The sequence below is a fragment of the Glossina fuscipes genome, unplaced genomic scaffold, assembly GCF_014805625.2.
Source record: "Glossina fuscipes isolate IAEA_lab_2018 unplaced genomic scaffold, Yale_Gfus_2 2, whole genome shotgun sequence".
Lineage (NCBI taxonomy): Eukaryota > Metazoa > Arthropoda > Insecta > Diptera > Glossinidae > Glossina > Glossina fuscipes.
The window spans coordinates 30,743,763-30,768,345 of NW_023998416.1; the positions used below are offsets into that span (position 1 = coordinate 30,743,763).

At 35.4% G+C, this 24,583-nt stretch overlaps 4 protein-coding genes across 4 annotated transcripts; 1 reads left to right on the forward strand and 3 right to left on the reverse strand.

Annotated features, from left to right (window-relative positions):
• Positions 1-1,437: 1,437 nt before the first annotated feature.
• On the reverse strand, positions 1,438-3,617 carry LOC119633583. The gene is made up of 2 exons (XM_038027199.1): positions 1,679-3,617; positions 1,438-1,613 (listed from the first exon to the last, which is right to left on the reverse strand). Exons 1-2 carry the CDS (start codon positions 3,615-3,617, stop codon positions 1,438-1,440), a joined length of 2,115 nt encoding a protein of 704 aa, XP_037883127.1.
• Positions 3,618-5,102: 1,485 nt separating this feature from the next.
• On the reverse strand, positions 5,103-14,833 carry LOC119632866 (protein chiffon). Its single transcript, XM_038026009.1, has 2 exons — positions 14,748-14,833; positions 5,103-11,297 (listed from the first exon to the last, which is right to left on the reverse strand). The coding sequence occupies exon 2, from the start codon at positions 11,276-11,278 to the stop codon at positions 5,402-5,404; it is 5,877 nt and encodes a 1,958-aa protein (XP_037881937.1). The 5' UTR covers positions 11,279-11,297; positions 14,748-14,833; the 3' UTR covers positions 5,103-5,401.
• Positions 14,834-15,977: 1,144 nt separating this feature from the next.
• Positions 15,978-17,139, forward strand: LOC119633584 (the record flags this gene model as incomplete). Its single annotated transcript, XM_038027200.1, has 3 exons — positions 15,978-15,979; positions 16,024-16,052; positions 16,111-17,139. Coding segments are annotated over 3 exons (411 nt in total), but the record flags the coding sequence as incomplete, so codon positions are not given.
• Positions 17,140-20,049: 2,910 nt separating this feature from the next.
• On the reverse strand, positions 20,050-21,966 carry LOC119633287 (protein disulfide-isomerase A6 homolog). Its single transcript, XM_038026769.1, has 2 exons — positions 21,648-21,966; positions 20,050-21,579 (listed from the first exon to the last, which is right to left on the reverse strand). The coding sequence occupies exons 1-2, from the start codon at positions 21,661-21,663 to the stop codon at positions 20,297-20,299; spliced, it is 1,299 nt and encodes a 432-aa protein (XP_037882697.1). The 5' UTR covers positions 21,664-21,966; the 3' UTR covers positions 20,050-20,296.
• Positions 21,967-24,583: the final 2,617 nt, after the last annotated feature.

Sequence of the window (24,583 nt, forward strand, 5' to 3'; positions counted from 1 at the left end):
AAAAAATAGTGTGAAGTGTGAAGAATTAATTTATAAGGGAAAATGACTGAAACCCCCTTAAAAAACAGACAAGTAACATCTGCCAATAAATACAAAAAAAAAAAAAAGATAAAATTATTAGGTGTACAAATAAATAAATTCCCTCCATTGAAGTGGTTTCATAAAGTATGCATGACGCACTCAAATCACTTGAACTTTTTAGTGTAAACAAGTTTGATATTCATGTTTGAACAATCTAAGTGGAATTATTCACAACCAATACATATCAAAGATTAAAGCGACGGGTGGACATCGCCTTCGGCAGTGCCGAAATTATTTGGAAAAAGATGCGGGTGAAGCTATGAAAATGATTAAGTTGGCTAGGAATGCTACGAAACAGTTTACGAGATTTTGGGGAAAAAAATTTCAGTCGTGAAAATGATGAAAATTCGCGTAGATCATAATCAGGGAAATCATTTTCAACTTAAGTTAAGAAATGTTACCGCACTCGCTTTACGCTCCAGGCCTGGTCCACTCCGGTTGCCACTTATTCAGATGGATGCAATCATATTTAGCAGATCAGCTGTTCACAGAAATTGAAAACGAGCAAAAATGGGTCGATGGGTTTCTCGTTTCTACCGTGAGGGCATCCGTCCATAGACCACCCGATAAATGACAGAACTGCCGTTAATGATAGCCTTGTAGTAATCAAATTTTGGATAAAGTTGAACTTTTACGAAAAGAGAAAGAAATTTTGTTTGTACACCCACTTATTACGTCATAGGTGCGGCGCTTAATTTCTAACTTTAGTTAAACTATTCTGCCTTTTAACATACATTCCGAAACGTGTTAAGCTACCACCTAATAAACATGACCTTTTCAAAGTTAAATCAGGAATTTTGTGATTTTGGTTTAACCGCAGTGGTCGTTTTTATTCTAGCATTTTCCAACAATTTCGCCATTACGGCGGAATGTGCAGAAGATTTCTATTGAGTCAAATTTACTTTCTCAATTTCATGGGGCATAGCTTTGGACACAGAATTTTTATATTACTGATTGAAAGGCATCAGCATTACCAATATATATATATATATGCGTATAATCCATCTTTAGAGGATATTTAAGTACTTTGCATTTATTTCGGAATTTCGCTTCAATATTAAAATGGCAAGTATTTGAAATAGAAGGAACGTATATATAGGTTTTTAAAAATCGTGATTAATACAAAACTAAGATACATATCTGTACAGATTTTCAAAAGTCATGATTAACTCTAAAGTAGTAAGATAACCGCTTCTTGAATTCGTATTTAAATTGCGAGTACAAATTGTATTCTGAAGTTCTTTAATATTACGGACACTTTCCTAAGACATCCACTCAATCAACGTATATTCCAATTTTGAGAATTCAAGCCGTACCCTCACACATATTGTATTTACTGATATTTTCCAACGGCTTCTACTCATCTAATGGATTTAAGCGTTGTCGTATATGCCAACGTAATTGTTCATGTTTGCTTTCTCCTGGTATTTGTTGACGAAAATAATTCCATTCATTTTTGTAATATTGATATAACGCTACTGGGTCAGCATTAGCCAATTTTCGGAGACGTGTTGTTGACGATGAACGCGAACCTAAAAAAAAAAAAACGAGGCGTAATAAAAATAAAAATAAAATTTGAAATAATGTTTTTCGTTACCTAAAACACTCCGAGATCTGCTGCGGGATCTTAAGCTTAAGCCACTAGAAGAGCAACTTGGGCTTCTGGAACGTAACTGTTTTTGATTTTGCTCTTGACCTCCTTTTTTCCGAGACGCAGGTTCCCATCTAGTCAACTGAGCGGCCGAACGGACAGAACGCCTAATACCCGTTGGAGTACCTGACGATCCTGAAGAAGGACTATAAGAATGCGTCCTAACTGCCTGCCCACTGGACCTTGTCCTAGCATTTTGGGTTGCGTTATTACCAGTGTTTATGCTGACGTGTCTAGGCGGTGCCGGTAGTGGACGTATATGTCGCTTTTGAGTGTGTGAATATTTATCGAGGGCTTCATTGTCATTGTCTTGAAGTCCCTGTACTGAATCAGCTAATTTGCTAGCTTGCTTGGACAATGGAGGTTGTTCGCTTACACGTTTCTCTTGAGAACCTGAAAAATTCAAATTAAAAGTTTTACTGTTTTCTTTGGAGAATTTTTGACCATTTTCCAGCTCGTCTGTATTTTTTGAAAGACGCTTATCCCACGAAGTCCGTATATTCTCGTCGTCTCGATTAAATAACAGTTGTTGAGAACTTTGACGACTTTCTTGGGAATTTTGCGCACTACCGCTCATTTTGCTTGTTCTTTTTTCATTTAAAATACTTTCTTTCAGACTCTGATTCGATGGGGCAACTTTGCTAGCTTGTTTAGATATCGTTTGTAATTCATTTTCATCTTTTGACACGTGCTTCTGTAAAGAACCCCGTACGTCTACACTGTTCCGATTGGAGAATGTTGGCTGTTGACTTGAGCGCCTTTCTTGAATCTTCTGTTCGCTGCCATCGACTTTACCGTTTTGCATAGGTAGGCCTTGAGTTTTTTGATTTTGTATGTCTTCCTTGAAGCCTGAATTCGTGCTACCAATTTTGCTGTCTTGTATGGAGATAGTTTGTAGATCACTCGCAACTTTTGAGAGCTGCTTCTCTAAAGAACGAATATTTATACTGCCGCGGTTAAGTGATAGTTGCGGTAGACTTAAATGGCTTTCTTGGTCGTTTTGACCCCTACCACCAATTTTGGTCGCTTGTGTAGATGCGTTTGGTTGCCTTTGATTTATAACGTCTCTTTCAAGGCCCAGATGGGAGGAAACAATTTTGCTGCCTTCTTTGGATATCGTTGGTAATTCATTTGCCTCTTTCGACATGTGCTTCTCCAAAGAAGCCCGAACATGCGAACCCGAATGGATGCTAACAATTTTGCTGCCTTGCTTAGAAATGGTTAGTGGCTTATTTGCACTCGAAACTTCTAAACTGCCTCGGTTGGATAATAATTGCTGTAGACTTGGACGCTTTTCTTGAGATTTTTGATTTCGATTACCGCTGATTTTGCTGCCTTGTGCCAATAAAGCTTGCTGCCGTCGATTTAAACCATCTTCTTCCTGACCGGCATGGGAAGTCACAAACTTACTCCCATGTTTTGGTAAAAGTTGATTAGTTTGCACCCCGTTCCCAACCTTCAATTGATCTTTTGAATGCTGCCATTCTTGAGAGGTTTGCGTGTTTCTATTTTTTAAAATGTGTTCGTTAAACCATTCACTGGAGTATTCTCTCAAAAGCTTTAGCGCTTTCAAATCGGATTCTTCATTTTCAGTAGCGCTTTGTTTTGTGGCCAAGCGAATATTCGCTTTATCTGCAGCTTTGCTTGTTGTAGGTCGCTCTTGATATAAATCATGTTGCAGACGATTTTCTTTGTCAGACGATTCACGACGCCTTTTCATAGTTTCCGACGAACGACGATATTGTCCGCTATGACTGCCAGCTCTTTTCCCATTAGAAGACACGGATTGTTTAGATTTTTCCTTTTGAATTTTAGCCCGATAGCTAGCGGTTGTTTGCCGATGAAGGTTTTCAAAATAATCATCTTGAAGGGCATTAATGGCCATATGCTCTTCATATTTGATTAACTTTCGCAAGTCTAATGGAAAAAAAATATATATAATAAATAATATTGAGCAAATAATAAGCGAAATAGTAAGGCGCCCCTAACGCATCCTTTGAATAACCACTATGCAAATATTTCTAACAGTTTCTCACCCCAATTCACGGAGTAATTTTTATATGATTTAATTTCTTAACAAATATTTAGACTACAGACAGGCATTAAATTGTTGTTCAATCTGCTTCCAGTATTTCAGTTTCCATACTCATATGAAAGTATATCGTATAAATGATTTTGCACAAAACAAGAAAATAAAAGGAAAAAAAAACGTAGGCATAGACATCCAGACTTCTCCTGATGTCTCTAAAAGAAACGGGATGCCGATTAACTAGCTTAAATAGGTCAAGTATCGTTCAAAATAAAAAACAAGTAAGAATATTACAGTCGTGCCCAGACCTCACATGGCATGATTCAAGTTTAGCAAATTTAATGGTTCTTATTTCCTAATAATTTTACTATTTTTCAATTTCCTTCACAAAAAACTAAAATACTAAAATACTTTCTCTAACCGGCCCATGTTTTTATATCAAATTAATTTCTAAACCAAATTTGCTGCATATAATCAAGTAATATCGTGCGTGAATATTACTTTCAAAATTCCAAGGCGTTGAATTTCACGTTTGAAATAACTTTGGATTGATTGGGACATTATGGGTTGCCATGAAAGGGCAAAATACCAAAATTTTGTCTAATTAATCTTAAATGTTAGTGTCTTACATTATCAAAAGAATTCGTTAGATCTTTGAAACAAATGGAATTGCGACGCGAAATAAAATGAGAAGTGAAAACCAGCGAAATGGTTTCAACTATCAGTCCAGAGGAATGAAAACAACACAACAGATCTATTACATTTTTCTTATTTATATATTTATATGTGATATTATTTCAGTTGTAACACACTCTTCGGCTGTCATATGTTACAATCGCTTAAATTTCTTGTTCATCAGCAAGATCTAATGTAACTGAATTTCTCTCTTTATTTATTTTACAATGATAAAATGCTTTACAAGATTACTTTTAAAACTTTATTCGCTTAATTTTAACGAAGGATGATGGATGATACGGTTTTTTTTGCAATGATTTATATTAAATGGAATATTTGATTGGTTTTCTTTATATAAATCAGAATATTTTTACGGGTTTTACTACTTAACTTAGGTGATAGGTAAATCTTCCAACGTTTATCAGCTTAATAAAGAAGAATTCCTGTGTAATTTTCTTACTACCGAAAATTTTATTTATATATTTTTTTTTTCTTTTTTCTTGTGGGAGCCAATAATTTAAACTTAAAACATTTAAAATATGATTCGTTTTTTTTTTCACAATCTTTGTTTTTTTCCTTTACAATTTTTAAACTAAACTAAGCAACCGAACACATAAGACTATAGCAATAATATGACGAAAAATCATCTCAAAGAACGGATTAAACATTTTTAACAATAAATAATTAAGCAACAAAATAATAAAAAAAAAAAAAAAATACTTTTGTTTTAGACTAAATTCGTTCTTCTTACGATTTCTTTTGCCGCATATATTAATTAATTCTATACTAACAAATTATAATTTTATACAATAATTTATCAGAATATCATTCTTTCACTATATGACGATAAAATTAGCTCCTCAGAAAGGAATCCTTCATCTTCGGCGTAAGTTAGCTTTGGATCATCCCGGCTGCCTTTTCTAATTAACTTAGTCGAAGATAGGTATAAGCACATAGCCGTGTCCCTACCTGCGGTAACGAAAACGACGAAAAGGTGCTCGTAGACGGCGACAAGTAACTCGCACTTCCTTTTTGAGGAATTGCGAAATGGCTAAAGACTTGACGGCAGCTGTGGCCGCCTCTGCGGCACAAGTAGCCGCATTTGTCGGCGCATACTTAGATATATCGAATTTTCGTTTTGGTGTTATGTTGCCGACAGCATTGTTTAAATGTGATTCATGATAATGATGATGATTTTGATGACGGGAGTCATCATCGTTTATACATTTTAGTTGGGAATGCGAATTGCTTAAATCTAAATCAGTTTCTAAGCCGTCAGATGATACTGTAAAAATATCGGAATTATCGCCGGCTTTTTCACTGGGACTGATACAACTACCTAGACTACCATTTAGTTGTGGCGTTCGACGTAAAGGTCGCATTAAATGAATCGTAGGCGTAGATGAGGCAGCTAGCGAATGCACCGAGTTCACCGAGTTATTCAAAAGTCTATTTCGAAATTTTTCTACAGGACTTAAAAGCTCCAAAGAAGGCATAGGTTTTTCTGTAGATTCATCGGCCAATGCATATGCTGTAGTTTGATGTTTAAATTGTAAAGATTTAACAGGCTTTCTACTCTCCACGTCCTCCTCTTCCTCCTCGCCATCGTCATCATCGTCAACTTCTTCTATGTCTGCGTCTACATCGGATTCCATTTTATTTGTTTCTTCTTCCTCTTCTACCGACTCAAGCATGGTATCAGCATCCTCCTGCTCTTCAATTAGCATCATTTGAGTCTCATCGTCCTCTTGTTCCTCATTTTGTTTTTTCCTTTCACTTAGAACCGCATTGGCATTCACTGCAAATGCATTCAATTCTATTTCGCTGTTAGGAGGGGTAATGGCAGCACTCTCCCGTGTCCGCTCTTGAGTTGTGTCATCATTATCTTCCATGTTATCTCCACCGTCAATATCTTCGACATCCATCGGTTCTTGTTTAATTCCTTCCTTATTTAGCTTATCCAAGTTTGATTCTATCTTGGGTTCGCTGTCTTTCATAAAATAAATCCTCTGTCGCAATTTTTGCTGACGGCAGGTGCTCTTTTTTTTACTTACTTTTGGCCAACCCGTTCTGTTACATTTAAGAGTTTTTCGTTTGCGGTAGTAACTATGTAACGCTATTGAATTAAAAAAACTAAAGTCTTTCTGCTTCGTGTCTACAACTAAACGATTTTCTTCCGTACCGAGGGCTTCCGTCCCCAAACTTTCTCGCGCAGCTCCCTGATTTAATAAATCACAAAGATCGAAGTCACTTGAAAAGTGATCCGTCGAAGGTGGTGTATTTTGGTTTATTGTAGATTGGTTGGGAATTCGCAAATCGCAACGATTTGCAAGTAAAATGTTTTGCTCCGGCTCATCATATTGTCGACCAACAGATGACAGATATTTATCGATCTGCCACTCGAGCAATTTAGGATTGACATAATCAGTAGGAGCAGATTTTAAGGTTTTTAGTGCGGTGGCGTCTGCTTCGAATTCCAGTACACCTTTCTTTGACCCAGTCTTACGTATGGAAGGCATGAGAGAATTCACTTCGACAAAGCAGGCTTTTTGACGACCCCTTCGTCTTTTCACAACTGTTGGTGCAATAATTTGACTTTTAATACACGACGTCTGAGGAATTTGCGGGATAAGACGATTGACCTGCAGGGGTTTGTCCCATAAGGAACTAGTTGTTGCCAAAACGCAGTTTGCCGCGCCTCTTCCCCGATTGGAGCGGGGCCGTCTTACTTTTCTTGCAACGAATGGAGGCGAATAATCGTATTTATTGCGTCCTCTTCGCATACGTTTGACAGTTTCGGATATTTCAGTGGCAAATCGTAACTCTTCCTCGGGTGTAGGCGCCTGTAAACGTAATGAATCACTATGAGCGTCCACTTCTAAAGAAGCTGGCAGTGCTGCAGCAGCCGGCGTTTCGATTGGCAAGAGAGGTGATTTTATATCTAAGAGCGGTTTTATGTCGATAGGTGTTAGAGCCAGTGGCGTCGTTGGCGGCTCATCAGTTTCCGAATTTGGTTTGCTAAGCGAATCTTGCCGCTGTTTGATGATACAACTAACAAGTGCCAGTGTGGAAGCATGTTCACGAGGTGATTTACGAGGTGGCAGCTCTAAATGAGCTAAATATGAAGCTTTATTAAAATGCCTCTGACGCACTTTTTTTGCTTTATTTAGCGTTGCTGCACTGCTGGCGCAACTGCTCGCATTGCTGTGCGTGGATCCAGCCCTTTGTTCACGCATAGATTCAATTGGTGTTACAGCCACGCACCCTTCTATTCGCGACGTATCGTCCTTAATGTCCACACCAAGTTTCATGTTCTCTTCAAGTTTTTGTCGCTGTAACAATTCCTGTTGTTCTTGTTCTTGACGATAACGCTGCAACAGATGAAGCTTCTTATGCTTATGCGTGTAGGCCTGCGGCGTTGTATAATTACCTAAAGTTGTCCCACTAATGTTAGCAAAGTCATTCACAACGTTTGAGGAACTGGCTCCGCTGTCACTTGTTGACGGAGGTTTTGTTTCATACTTTTCGCCTTTTATTTCTAGATTATAAAGTTCACTTTTCGCAGTATTACCATTAAAAGCGTCCTTTTCAGAGTCTGTTTGGGACGATTGACATAAGTTGCAGCATATTTTAGCTCCATTACTGCCATCTAAAAAAGTTGTTTCAAAGGGAATAGGGCCCAATTCATAGGGCAGTTTTCTATAGGTGGTAGTGCCGTAATATTCAAAGTATCGTTCTTGGCATTCATCCTGCCGCATATATACTCGATACCATAAATCGGACGTCGGCAAACGCTCGAAAGCGTAACGCAGTTTTTTCAAACGTTCACTTTTAGTGAAATCAAAAACCCGTTCGATTTTTTTTGATCGCTTTTTATTTGCCGATGACTTACGTTGAGATTTCTTAGACGGGGGCTTTGTAGCTTTTGCAGGTTTTTTTACTTTCAGTTTCGCGGGCTTTTGCATTGAGTCGTTCAACTCAGTCTGGGATTCCTGCCGTTCCTGCTTCATGAAATTCAGTAAACGATTTTGACGTTTGGTTGCCCTTTCTTCACGTGTATTTGTACTTAACATTTTTTTTACTGAATTCAAACGCTTTAAACGTGCTTGAGCTTTTCTTTCAGCTTCGATTACAAAATCCTCATCTCTTATATCATCGCTATCTACCGTAGCGTCATCGAAATCGTCAAAATCTATTTCATCTTCATCGTCGTCTTCGATCGGTATTTGTTTGCTTCTGTTTTGTTCCCCCATCCCATCCTCCAATTTTACAACTGGTTTACGTCTACTACGTTTTTGTCTTAATGTCAACTTGCTGGCAGATTGTGCTGAACTTTCCTTTTCTACTGCTGCCTCCGTGCCATCTTTGTCTTCTATCACTGCCTCCACTTTAATTCGCTTTTTCGGCATTTTGGTTTTTGAATACGTGGCGGTAGCTGCTTCAGTACTTAAATGGCGATTTTTGCTTTTGGCGGCTTCAACAGCCGCCTGTAGCAAACGACTACTAGTAGTTGCTGCGGTTACTATTGCAGTAGCTGTCCGAGAACTCTTACGAGTAGCTTCCGGTAATGTTATTGTGGCAGTTGCTGCAACTATAGCCGCAGCAGTCGCCACATCATTATTAGTTGACTTTTTTCTTGTTGCAGTGGGTTGTTTCAATTGCTGAACTGGCTGGATGGGGGCTTTCGGAAAACTCTGCTTGCTAATGTCATTTATCTTTTTCGATGAATTAACAATAGCGCCTTTCAGCGATTTTCGTTTCGCAGTCGCCACAGCTCTTTTCCCCCATGTTGACTTAACGTCGTCGATACGCATTAAATTATCAGTAGTGTCCTCTGCCTCAGAAAAAGATGAGTGCGTTGAAGACGAAGTGTTTCCAACCCGATCTGAAGTTGTTTGACGATCTATATCGGTGGGCAAATCACTCGAATCACTTCGCCGTTTTGGGAACATAAAGCTTTCCGCTTCGCCATTGAGAACCTGTAATTCCGTAGCTCGTACCTTTTTAAATTTAACTATTATTGATGGTGATGCTGCGGCAACCGCACCGTCTCTCCCGCCACGACCTTTAGGTGGTGTACAATTCAAATCAGTGTGAGTCTCAACTACTTTGTATAAAGAAGAAGGCGGTAGGGTCGCGCGTATTGGCGGAGAAAGAGCTGATGAAGAGAGTTTTTTGCAATTCTTATTTAAACCACTTGCAAATACCGATGACTGTATTTCGTTAACGAAAGATCGCCCTATGCAAACATTTTTCTGGGGACTAGGAACCTTTAGTGACTTCGAAGGTAGGTTTTGAAACTTTTCCGACGAATGTTTGCCCTTCGTGACGCGTTTCGATTTTTCACGTAACGTCGGCGAAAGAGATTTTGGTACAACCAACGTCACTGAATCTTCTGAAATATTCTTTTGGTTACTGTTGTTGATGGTAACGGTTGGGACGATCGTTTCCTCTTCATTATTGTTTCCGATTTCCTCATCGTCTTCAACGTCGTCAACATCCATTTCTCGTGGCTCACTTTTTATTTCAAGTTTTCTGTTTTCTTCTAGGAAATTATTCACATCCGCTGAGGTATGTATTAATGTATCTAAGGCAATAAAATTTTGTGGATTTTTGGCAAAGTACTCATGATCTTTCGTCTTGAGATGTATGGTAAGTGTATCGTATTCAATTTTGCAAATCTCGCAGACTCCGCACTGTTTGTCTGATGATTCTTTTGGTTGTTGTTGCTGTTGTTGTTTACACGCTACAGCATTGCGCTGACTATTTGCTGTTGATTTTTTCAAAATTTTTACAGTACTTTGATGTTGGGAAGACCGGGAGCGAGATTTTCGAGTCATATTTGCATCTAAAACTGCAATTTTTTTATATTCTTCTCCCTTGGGAATTTCGCGTTTCGGTGATAAACGAAAAGCTCCGTCCTCGCGGGAAATTTCAACTTTCGGCCACTCGTTAGACTTTCTAAAGAGTTGATAATAGGGGCGGCAATTTCGCCTAATTGTTTCTATTTTTATAAAACCACCCTTAAGACTGATCGGTTCTATGCTACCAGATTTGATAGAACTTCTTTTGATATGACCTAAATATTCTTTCAGTTCGTGTTGAACCTTTTTGAAAAACCGCAAAGCATGCTCCGCTTGCCAAAGTATGTAAGCCGGAGATGCAGTAAAGGCTTGTTGAGACTTTAAGGGTGTCGTCGCTGCTGTTTGAACTGAGTTTGTTCCCAGTTGATTCCCTAACGCGCTGAATGGGGGCGTATTTGTAGCTGAGGTTACGCTTTGACGTCTAGCACGGCTTAAAATGGCATCGGCTCTTGACTGTCGTAACGTTTTCTTAGCATTAACACTATTCGTATTATTGCCATTAGTTTTGAAGCCATTGCTCGATTTAACTTCCTGTGATTCTAAGGAGTACGGTGTTTGAGGTGTGAGCGGCGTAGTTGGAGTTTGAGGTGTACCAGGACTGTGATTGTAATTGCCCTGAGCAACTTTTTGTCGTATATTACCTGGCAGAACGGTCGGCTTATCTGTTATGAAATGTGTAACATTTGATGTTAAGAAAAATTCCAATGAGCCGCCCAACAACTTTATTTGCTCCTCAATACGTTTGGTAAGCTGATGATCGCATATATCCAAGTAGAATTTAAAGTGGCACAATGGTTTCTTGCATTTAATTACTTTGACTGAAGGACTACGTTTTGATGTATAAACTGCTGCTGTTGCGTTTGTGGTGACAGATGAGGTTGGCAATTGTTGTTGTAGCTGTTCTTGAATATATTGTTGTTGCTGATTAAATTTTGCATCAAATTTACTCGTACTGTTGATACTCGACTGCGGTTGCATACCTTTAGTCGCAAAATAGCTAACGAATTAAATAGCAATTGTAGAAAGTAGCATAATAATAGTTGTAGAAATTGTTGTTGTTGTCGTCATATGAACAGTGGGTGATTTTATTTTAAAGCGAACGGAAACGTGGCGCAATGTAACGTCCAGAAGTAAAAAATGAAAGAGAAGAACAAATAAAGCAACCGTAAGAATTTTATAGAAATTTTATATAAATCTTAGGAGATAATACATTTTCCTTCATTCATTTACTTAATAAGTACAATTTTTAAATCAAGTAAAATATAAACGCCTTTTCTATTTAACGCTGTCAAAGAAAGACTACGAGAAAACAAAGCAGATGTACGAAGATCATTATTTCATCCCTCAGATAAATTCAACGCAGTACATCTTCGTGTACATAACATGATCTAACAGTGAAATAATACTCTTCTATCGGAGAAAGACAATCCCCCTTTAAGAGAAAATATTGCCATAGCTATTCTGAAACAATAATTGCTGTAATAACCTTGCTTTTACCTATTTGCTATGCAGTTACCCATTATGCAATTATGTAGTTATACGTGCTTGTACAAATGTAAACGTTTAGGGAAACATAAATATCTGCGTTTATTTATTGAGTAGATGCTTGTATATATTTTTACAACACAAAACGGAAAATATTTTTTGTGTTTCTTTACTAGAGTAAAACTACGTACGGTTAATTCACGGAGCTAAGCTATAGTTGATTATTTATTTAAACTGTTTGAAATTTCGACCTACGTGAGGTAAATAAATAAAAGTTAACTGGAGAACAAGCATGCTTAAAAATCATTCGTTAAATGAAGAGAATACACAAGTAAATGTTATTAGTTGTCGTTCAATTTATGTTGAATTTAAAAAATTTTGAGTATAGTGTTATACCAGATTAATAGAGTCTATCTAAAGACTATCTGTCATCAAATATGCTTTCCAATGACATCGTTTAGTTTCAGATTTACAATTTTTTTGTCCTTATCGCGGAAATTCTAATTCTGTGCGTCAGTTTCCTAATTTTAGACTAAGTTGTTTAATTCTATACAAATTTTTTTATGGCAAATATTTGTATGAATTTTTTCCTTTTCAAATTAAGTACAAATACATATATTTTTACATTTTTCGCGTTGTATGTAATTGTTACATATATCAACCATACTGAACGATAGTGCAATGTATGCATTTTACATGTAGAATAAATGTTTAAATACTTAGTTACCTCCCGCTTTTGTTTGCACTTATGTATAAATTTGCACATTTACGTGATTTTAACTCTCAACTTAAAATTCATTAAGTACATTCGTTTTCAAATGCTTGGTATGGTCTATACCTTTAAGCGTATACACTCCTTTCTTATATATGCTCCGTTGCTCTATAATTTCCATTGAGCTGTTCGACCACATCTGTTTGTATGCTCAAAAACTACTATAAAATGCCAACGATCTATAACGGGTACAGAGAGGACAAATTTATATTAACGATCTTGTACTAAAGAATATAATGTAAAGGGGGAGTAATAAAAAATTAGGCTTGTCTCCAAGTTTCCCGTGTAAACGTTTTTCTCATGAGTACGCACTGGAGTTCGGAGGTCAGTTTTATTAGCTTAATCGCCAACGATACAATACAGTCTCGACAATTAAGAGTTAATTCTATTTAATTTTTCTATTACCGGTTAAGAAAAGCCAGTCTTCGTTTAGCGCGCATTCAATAAACTTTCTACCTATAGGTGAGTAAAAAAACAATAGTTATTGGAGTTGCCTGATGTTGAATAGATAACAGCTGTTTTCTTCCATGTATTGAGAAGTAAAACGTTGAATTTTTTCTTCGGCGTTGGTTGCGAAGGCGAAAAAAAATTATTTTTTTTACTTTGAATAAATCTTAGTAAGTAAATCAGAAAAATCCCATGTACTTATTTTACTTATAAAATTCTCATTACACAATGGATTATGACACAGGGTTGTTGTTAGAATTAAACGTTAACACTGTGAATGTAAAAGAAGCAGATAAAATGGGGATCACGTAAGAAATGAAAAAAAAAAAAGAGATAAAAAAGCAACTGACTACGAATAAAAATACATGTATATAAATAAAGAAAAAACACACCACTGTCAAAACGACAACAACGATAAAAACGAAATTGGTGAACATTTCAGTAAGAAAAAAGTATAAAATACTATGTATTATGCGTAAAATGAAAAGGTATAATATGCAAACAAAGGAAAAAGAAATAGAGGGAAAGTGTACAAGAGAGTTTAAGTAAAAATGCAGAAACATGTGCATACAGGCATGTATATGGAAAATCAAAGTTTTTTTCTTTGTAACGATTTCTAAACTGAAATCCATAAGGTAAGAAGAGTTCGTCGCTAAGAAGCATACTTAATGTTCTTGATAGATTCACATATGAAACATCCCTCTGATCAACGCGCACACTTTTCACAACCTTAATATAACGTCATGTCGCATTTACGTATGCACACGTATACACTACCGTAGCCGTAGACGACAAAAAGACTGAGGGCTGATTCCCTTTCAAAAATAAAACTTAAATTATGTTGACGTTGTCAGAAGAACTCTACTGAACTCCACTAGTACACAGTGTGTGCGAGTGACTATCGCACAAAAATAAAAAATGACATAAATAAATAAAAAATAAAGATACTATATATATACACTAGTACACATTAGGCTGGTTCTGCCGAGTCTACTTTATTATTTCATTTCTCATTCGTCTTTTATATTACGGACCATCTTAACTCTCCCTCTCTTTCATAAATGCGAAACTCTGGCAAATTGGTGTGCTTCTGAATTTTGTCTGATTATAAATGAACGAACAAACGACAAACTAACGAACTTATGGATGGACGGTCAGCCTAAAACACACATTTCATGTTCGCTTTGTAATGTAGTTATGACTACATACAAATATGTACACATTTGTGTTCGCACATATATATTTATACGTACAAAAGTATGCTTTTAACACATACCCGGCATATGTACATTCATGCCGATTGCTAACGAATCGCACTTGCAATAGCTAACGTTTACCGTATAGTTTTATTCTAAAAAAAAAAAGACCATATTTCTCATTCGCATACACACGTCGAACTTATGATTAACAGCGTTAGAAAATATCCGCCGACTGTTTGTTCGAAAATAAGTGTAATCAATAAACTTAATTAAATGCAAGACATTGGAGCGACAACAAATAGTCTCATATAATTAGAAATGATAGGGGAATGGTAGTTGAAGTGGGAGGAAAATGCAAAATGTTTTTGTTTACAAACGATAGGTTACTCTCATTAACACTGAAAATTTTACAAAAGTATACTGTGGAGAGAGCACTCCTGTTTACCTTCATTTCCTTTAAACTCTCAGCAATTAAATTTTTTCTGCAAATCTTCCATTCAGTAACTACTACTATTTAATGTTTACAAATCTTTAATTCATTTACCTTTTAAAAATTCTTGGAGTTGTATGGCCGAGATATTTCTGTAGCCCAGTTCATTTAAATAATGCAAAATGGCGCGTGCATCCAAAGTCAAATGTGACATTTTCTCACATACAAATACTCTCACACCATTAGCAGAGGAATACGATGTGCATACATAAACAAAAGTATCCAATTTTGTTGTTTATATGTGGCTTTATCGCAGAAATCATCAACGTCTATAACCGTACATAAATTAAAAACGGGCATTTATTGTGTACCTTTTCTCTATACACCGACAACACACAGTAAACGAATGCGAATATTTTTTTTCTTTTAATTTTCTGTAATCTTTTCGCTTTTATATAAAAGGATTTCTTTCGAAAAAAAATAAAAATAAAACCAAAAGCCACTATAACGTTACTCATGCACAGAGTTGGGCATTGCTATTTCTCTTTGAATCTTCTTCCTCTTTCTATATTATTCTTACGTCCACTTTATACCCTAGTTTATTTCTTCAACTCAAAATTACAAATTGTTCAATTTTCTCACACAAAGTTATTATATAGAATCTCAAGTCTTTTTAACTCGTTTTATACGTTTATATGCTGGCAAAACTAATTTTATACATTTTCAACACACAAAATGGTTTCTTGGAACAATTTCTACTTTTTTTTTCTCATATACACATATAATCTAGCTGTGAAATGCTTTTGGTTTAGTTTAATTTTTCACTTCACTTTCCATCGCTTTTGCAACCAAAAATCTACATATGTTCACATATGCACTTATGTAATATGCCTCAGATTTTAGTTTTTTACAACTTTTAAAAATTATTTGAAAGAATTTTAGTGAAATTTCCTGAATAAAATCAGTAAAACGTATCAAGCTTTTCGTCGTTTTCGTCGGTTTGACGCTCGTTTTTCTTTTCATCTTCTTGTATTTGCTTTCGTTCTTTAATGGTGAGTTTTTTATAATTCATAGAAAGAGTTGCCAAGTTTCAATTAATGTTTGAGAAATACTTTTGGCGTCGCTAGGGATTTGTAGGTGTAGTTATTGCCAAATTTTCTTTGCGCGGACGCTCTGACAGCAATTTCTTTAATTACTTGTGTCTGAAAAAAGAGAGGAACATGAGTGCATGTTATATGAGAAAGAAGGTGCTCAGCACTGGGAATCATCTGTTGTTGATTTATTGAATTTGAAAAGAAGAAGAGAAGAGGAGGGACAAATTAATTAAGTGCTTTAAGATTTTATTTGCTAAAATTTTTATAACAATTTTAAAGAAACAGAAAATGTTTAAATATATAATTGTTTTGTTCTTTTTAATCGGTAAGTAATTTAATGTTATTTAAAGTCAGAAAGTAAAATATTTTTGTATCCGATTCAGTAACCTTCACCTGTAAGGATAGCCAAGCGGGACGAACGAGTGGAAGAACAAGTGGATATAATTCTCGGCGTCACTACTATGGTTCTCAAGCACCACAACAGCCTCCAACTCAAACACCAGCCCTAACGCCAAAAGAGTATTTGGACAAAAAGTCTGGGTTTTCTACATTTGGTATTATTTCCATAATCTTTGTTATCATCATGGGTTGTTTAGCTTTTTATTACGGCATCATGTGTTATCCAGTATTATGTCGCGATGAAAAAAAATATCGCTTTATGGATGTTAGTTCCACCATAACGGCGGATACAGCACGATCTATACAATCAATAGATCAATATCCCGATGATCAAAAAAATATGGAACAGAAAAACAATTTTTAAGTAAGACTTGATATATTATATATTTTTACACGAAAACCTCATTTAGGTTTATTCCAATGCAATGCAATTTAAACCTTTAAAGAGGTTTCATAATACTAAGCAAACGTTTAATACTCATTCCTTACTATTGTTTTTCTTCTTCGTTACGTGGATTTCATTTTAAATGCTATTTAATCTTTTGCCCTTTTTCTGTCATAGTGTAAATCACTTCATTCACCTTTGCATTTGTTTGTAAATTAGTTTGCTAAACATGTGCTTGCGTTTATAAGTATGCGTTGGTTCAGTTTTCTGCAATTTTTGTTTTTGTTGTTCCTACATTATTTTCCATTCTTATTATCATACGTTATTGTCGGGCTTGCTTTAATTTTTTATGCGTGTGAGTTCAATTCAATTTCCTCTTCAATTTAAATCAGAAATTCTTGTATCTTTGTGCATAGGCCTTTAAGCAAAGCGAAGAAGAAGAACATGATAAACAAAACCAGACTAGCATAATTATTATTATTTTTTCTTTTTTACCTGAAATACATCATTATCGAATATCCGCTAGAAGGCAGAAAAATATGGAAAATTTTTTAAGAGATTTTAATCTGCATTTTAATTTTTAAGACAATACAACGTGCGTTTTTAAGATATTTTTTCACCGTAACTATTAGTTGTTAATATGTACTTAATTAGTTTTAATTATGACAGAAAATTTTTAAGCTAAAATCACTAGTTAATAACGTACAAAAGTGTATTAATATAATTCATATTTTTATAAAGCATTTATTTTATAGAATTTGTAAGCAATTCTTTCGAAATTAAATAAAATTTTTATACTTTTTTAGAAAACTATGAAAGACTACTATTATGCATATCTGAATCAGTTTGTTGTATGCGTTGGGCTTTCGTCAGAACCTACAATTCTGATGATTTGCAACATTTTGTTAGTCAAATTTCAGCTGGCCTCCTAATCGTAGGTGCATTTGATCAAGAAATCAATTGTTAGAGGACAGCTGCGGCAGATTTTCGAGAAAGTGTGGGCCGTTTGGGTAGCTTTACATAGGGCATTGAAAAATCCAATACCATTGACCTCTTTTTGGCAAACCCCTAAGCAGTCCTAATCATTTAGTGGAATTAAAAATAAATCAGTGGAATATTATTATAAGAGAGGTATTGGGGGAAGGCCTTGCATAGGCTTATACATCATGCTCCAGATTACAAGGATATCGTAGTTATTATATTAATTTTTAGTAAAACGAATGCCGAAAAATTATCAAAAGAGGGAACGAGTAATACGTATTCCTCGAATCAAGCAATAATTAATTAAAAAACGAACTTATGAAGTTTTTAGAAAAATAGCTTTCTCGCAGCATGAGCGGCGCACTGATGAAGCAAAGCTGCACAGATATCATTAATAACTGCAGCCGAGCCAAAATTGTAGGCTCCATAGTCCGTACCCATAATAACAGATACGTGCCTTATAAATAAGGCAACATCAACTCGAGAATGAGCTACAAAGGCGTTTACTTAGATATGCAGAACACACCACAAAGTTGTAGCAACAAACGATGCCATAATTACATTCTATTTAAAGAGAATAAAAAGCACATTAGAGGAACTCATACGAATTGTATATAAAAGTCTACCAAAAAGAATAAATAAACTCTGATTAGTATAACATTAATTATTGTTGCCTTACTTTCATTCGACAGAGTCACCATCTCCTCCAATAATGTTGTAGTTGCATTTTGCGCACATTTTTATTTGTTGACATTTGTCTACATTATTCACATTGTTTACAAATAAACATAGATTTTGCCAATATTTACGCCAAGAGTTCATAAAAAGAAATGTTTGCTCTGAGACAATCTGCAAGAAAAAAACAAGTTTACCAAACTTGTTAAAAAAATTGGACAACTTTCTAGTGTAGGAAAAATGTATTGTTCTCCCTTATGTTTTATTGAGATAAAAGTAAATGGTTGTCTTTATTTTTCGATGTTCAACTGCAACAATTTTGAATGGCGTCGACATTGCTGTTTCACTTGAACGAGTCTTTCTCAGGGTTTTATCGTTAGTATTCGTTGAAACAATTCGTGAAAAGTTAGTTGATATATAAACCTGAAAGAATTATCAATACTTCTGTCCTACGAGTTCATTTTGATTGACGTTTTATGATGGATCGCTATACTTTTTTGGTTGCACGCTATACTTTTTTGGTTGCGCGCTATACTTTTTGGTTGCGCGCTATACTTTTAAGTATTTATAAATTAATAACAAATGACGGTTACGGTGACTATTAATTTAGTTTTTAAATAAACATTGTTCTTTGGCAATTAAGAAATTTATTTTCCTAATTTTTCTTCTAACAAGATTACATATAGAATGAGTTAAACATTTTATGTAAAAATATTAGATGTTTAGTTCTTTATTTTTAGTTCTTGATAATTGTATACGCTTATTCTCAAAGCGGCACAATACATGCAAAAGTGTTTGGAAAATACGCGAACTAAACTTATTTAATTTTACAAGATAGCCTAAAAGTAGACCGTCATCATTTTTTTTTTATTACCAAGTTAAACAAAGCAGTAGCTATTTGCAGAACCTACGTAAAACTCTATGCTAATATGCAAAGCCGCCGGCGAAAGTCCCCATGAAGATTCGGGCATTTTTGGCGTGAAATGTTGTTTGCCAACTCTATTCCTCAAAATCAAATTTTCCTTGTTGTGCATTTCTTATTCTAACTCTCGAATGGCTTTTTGAGATTTCGGAGAATAAAATTTTATTTCCTGGGTTGCTTTCACAAGTAATCATATGGTTTCTGATGTAAACGAAGAAATAAAAACACACTCACCATATGCTACAAAAACAACAAAGGAAGAAAGGGGAACGAAGTCGATTTATCCCTAATTTGTTATTCTTCAAGTTTTATTATATTGTTTTTTAAATTTTTTATGAATACGATTTTTTTAAATTTGAATTTAATTTGAATAGCTTGAAAATATTCTTACGAAAATCACGTTGTTGTTACAAGGAACAGGTCATTTTGTGAAAGGTGCATTTTTGACATTTTAGAAAATCTAATAAAAGTGACCAATGGTTATCATAATTTCCACAATAATTTTTTTTTCACTTCTCGAATGGTTTGGTAAACTAAGTGAGCGTTCATTCGCGGCTACCAGCTAACTAAGAAAGCGAACGAAGCAAAAACTTTAAAAACTGACGAGTTGCGTTCAGTTATATGGAAACACCTATATCATACCATATTTTGACCTCCGAGTGCACGATGCGTGCATGCGTAACCATGTAAAATTTAAAAGTCTAACATCTAATGGCAAATGAAAGAAAAATCAAAAAAAAAAAAAGCAAGCAATGCTGCTATACCTTTTTCCACAGATCAAAATTGAGAAGTGATACATCCTTGCCTGCTTCCCTTTCCTTCATTGGCGAATTGATAATGTGAAGGAATATGCAATAGCCCCCCAACTGTCTCGAAATTTTTATAACTTTCCAGCGAAAGAAAATAATTTTTTTTTTTTTTTGTAAAATTTTTAGTTTCATAAAAAATTTTTTAAGAACCAAATATTAGAAAATTAATATTTATAAAAATTGGTTATAAAACTCTAGATTACAGTTGGATGTAGGGTTATAAGAAACTATAAGAAAAAAAGGTGAAAAAAAAATTTTTTTTTGAGGTATGCATAATCTATAAACACAAGTAATTGGAATTCCCTTAATTCTCAAATGCAAAATTTCTCCTCTCATCATGCTCATATGGTAGGCATTGAAAGCTAATGAGCATGATAGATGTTATGCCATTAAAATAATTACAATTCGTCCTTAGTGATATCGTCCAAATCAACGTCGGACAAATCAATGTCTTCCTCAGTTAGCAATTGTCCGTCTTTACCGTCCCATGGTGTTACAGTGTTAATTGTTGGTTTCTTCGCTCCGCGTATTGGAGCAGTTTGACCGCGGCCATAAGAAATATCCCGCAAGAACTCATTAATTCCCTCTTTAGAGAATGATCCCTTCAAAACGGAAAATTTCATCTTTTTTAAATTAACAACAGCCATTGCAGGATAGCCGAAACCGCCTATCTCCAAAGACGTTTCAAGGTCTTGTTGTGCAACAGCTTCTGACCATGCCCAACCCCACATCTTCTGTTTGTAATTTTCCCCCAAATCTCGTAAAGTTTGCAAAAACTTATTACGGCACTTTGCGTCGCAGTCTAGAATGTGTGGCAGCACAGATATAACGCAGAGAGGTTTGCCTTCACAGGCACCATCAAAGGAAGATTGATCAATAACTTCTATCAGCTCTGGGGGAGCAGCATTGGCAACATGTTTATCCAAAGCCCAAGTCACAATATCCGAGGCAACGCGACCACCATCATAATTTTGAGCGCTGCTACTACGTTTTTTGCCAGCCGGGAAGTATTTTATAGTGGGATAGCCTCTGACTTCATATTCAGAAGCTTTACCTTGATGAACGGTGGCGTCCAAAGCACCCAGTTTTACTTTCCCTTTAAGTTCTTTGGCTGCTTTAGCCCATTCAGGGGCTAAGTTCTTACAGTGTCCACACCATGGCGCAAAGAATTCGACCATCCAGTCGTCTTCTGACTGCAAGACCAATTTATCGAAATTTTCATCCGTAAGCTCGATAACATCGTCACTACTGGAAGAATCGCCGCTGCTGGTGCCACCACCAAGAACAGACTGAATTTTCTTTTTAGCCTCTGCTAAAGCCGCATCTGCAATTGCTTTAGCAGTACGTTGACCATTGAAATCTATTGGGGAGCGTTTATTGCTACCGAATATTTTTATGGTGGGAAAGCCCTTAACACCGTATTGACTTCCTAAAGATTTATGCTCATCGGCATTGACGGAACCTACCTTGATTATGCCTTTGAGTGCTTTGGCTACTTTTTTATATTCGGGCACTAAGCTTTGACAATGGCCACACCAAGGCGCGTAAAACTCTACCACCCATATAGCTTCATCTTGTGTAACTAACCTATCGAAATTGGTAGGATTCAAGTCTGTGATGGCATCGTTGCTTGAATAAAAAGCCCACGCGAACGGCATAATAATCGTCCATGCGAAAAAATCTACAAACAACGCGAAAGTTCGCATTGGCAGTCAAAGCAATCGTAAGTAGATAAAGCACAAAACATACCTCTAAATAACAGCATTTTTTGATTTTACCGATCTTCTGTATTCTTTAATTTTGCTCAATTTCAGTTAATTCCACAAATAACAGAAACTGCCGGTTTGCTTAAAATGGAGTTGACGTCGACACTTTACTTAAGAGGTTTCGTGCTTGTTCTGTATGCTTTGCCTTGCCTTAAATATCAAAAATAATTTAATTTGCCTATTTCAAAGTTGATTAAGAAGATATTTAATCCTTTTATTCGCTATTCATATAGGAAAATGTTTATCTTGTTTTTATCGGGTCCACTCTTTACTGTTAAATTCCCCTTACTCTTCACAATTCTTTACGTATCGTTTGCTGATTGGTGGATGATTAACTTAGGGTTGCCAAGAGTTTAAATATTTCTTTTTTCGAGTATAGAAAAAAATGTTTATTGTATAGAACGCTTTAATCTTACCTTTGAAACAATAAGTGATGCTAATAAGCGTTGCTGTTTTGCTTGACCGGTAATCAAAATAAAATTGATTATTTGCATTTGCATGTAGTCGAACATATTGCTTACTTCGCGTTTTATGGTGACACAAAAAATTGTTGCAAGCTTTTAAAGTTTTTTATGATACAATTTGAGTTTAGAACACCGTTGATGGTAACGAAAAATAACTTTTCAAAAAATCTCGCCAGCAATCCTTTGATGTACTTTTGAAAAATTTCAAGGCCAATAATATGTAAAAGGGTTTTATTAAATATAATTTTTTTATTCATAAAAACTTTTCTCGTCTTCCAGCATGGCTCGTTTTTTGTATACCGGTATTAATACCTCCGAACAAAATTAACTTTTTTAACTCTATTAGCGCTGCTCGCTGCAAATTAGCAACAGTACGTTTATCTTTGAAATCAAGCGGAGAATTCTTGTAAATGCCGAAAATTTTAATTGTAGGGTACGCTTTTACGTTATACTGTTTGATTAGTTCCGGATACAGATCACCGTTAATGGCGCCTACTCTAATTAAACCCCTTAGGTTTTTGGCGAGTGTTCGATATTTTGGCATAAATTTTAAGCATTGTCCGCACCACGGAGCATAAAATTCAACAATCCATACATTTGGATCCTTAAGGACAATTTCAAAATTGGTGGAATTTAATTCTACAACGTCATCTTGTGGCATGTAAAGTGCGTAGGAAATTGACGTAAATATAATAATGTACGTTACTATAATGTAAAGAAAAAGTAAAAAAGAGATCATAATAAAAATTAATAATCATTGTTTGAGTTTACTTAATAATAATTGCATATTTAAGCCTTTTACGCCTCTACTTCTACAACACGTGTCTACGAAATAGCAAGCCTCTTATCTTGTACTTATGAGGTCAATGGAAAAGAAAGAAAAGAGTATAATTCCAGGAATTTTTGTTTTTTTTTTTTTTTAATTAGTTTATGGTTACAATTTCATAATTTTCATATTTGAGGTCTTCATGGGGCAGTCAAGATTGCCAGACTGCTTTCAGACGATGAGAGGGGCAGAAAAAAAAAATCCAATTCGGATATTTGATTACACCAAATCGTAGTAAACTTTCCGATAGGAATTTCCGTAGCAACACGCAAGACAACTATAGAACTAGACTAACATCAATAAACTTGACAACACAAGTCCTCAATTTTTTGGTAGAAAGTGACTGGAAGAATTGATAAAGAAAGTTATACAATATTACGTCCAATTTCAACCAAAACACTTACGAAGCGTGCATATAATGTGAAAAAATTGTTAATTAATATAATTTAATGGCGATAATCTTTACTCTAGACCCAGGCCCAGGGTTAGGATAATGTAACGTAGGAGTAATTCATTTTTTCCCCTTTTTTTGTCATTTGTTATTATTTTGAGATAGTATTATGTTTATATACATATTAGTGCATCTCAGCGCCACATGGGCCGTATTGAGACTGCCCGACAAACAAACATTTACTTCATTTCCATTAGATAGATTGTTCACTTCTCCTTTAATTTGCCAGAATTCGAATATAGATTGTTTACTTCTCTTTGCATACTTTTTGGGTTGCAATTATAGATTATGTTCCATTCTATACATTCCACTTTTCCTGGGTATGTGTCTGAGATTAAATAATCAAAACGTATTTATGCACAACCGCATAAAGCTGCCAGATTCAACAAATTTAAACACGAGGGCGGCGTATTTTGTACTAAATGTATTTTAGCCATCTACCAGCTACATATAACTGCTAACCACACTAATACCACCCACAAATGACTACTAACCACGCTTGCATAAGTTATGATCAAAAAACCATCCACAAATGACTACTAACTACAAATCGCATTAACCACACTTGCATAAATTATAATCAAGATCTTCTTTATTTTACCTTATTTATTTATATAATAAATTTATTATTATAATTTATTTATATAATATAATAATAATAGACAACGAACATTGAACAATCGTCCTACCGAACACGCGCAGGGTATTAAACACAGTATTTTAAAAAGAAATGCAATGGAGTTGGAAGAAGCGAAAAGCGTCCTTCTAATAATATCCAGGAAGCATTTAATATCGCCTGTAGGATTTCTTTATCTGCTTCAGGCAGGTCTCATACATAAGTAAAGGATTTATAAAATATTCTTCGCAACATATACAATGAAATGTTAGAGCTGGTTGTTTGGATTGTTGAGCTGCTGTTTGCTTCTTTTTTCTTTTAGCCATCTTCAGTGATTGCAATTATGGTTATTGGCCAATGGTTGGTTCAAATAATTCAAATTTTTACTAATGTTTAAAACATTGCTTTGGCCATCCACTATATCCCCTTTTCTTTGGATCGCAATAGCTTACTTGATGTGCGTTTTATTAAGGATTCTTCCAAAGCGTTCGACAGAGTAAATCACAAACTTGATAGTGGAAAAGTTGGAGTTTTTCGGGTTCAGATCCGTAGTTGTGAGACT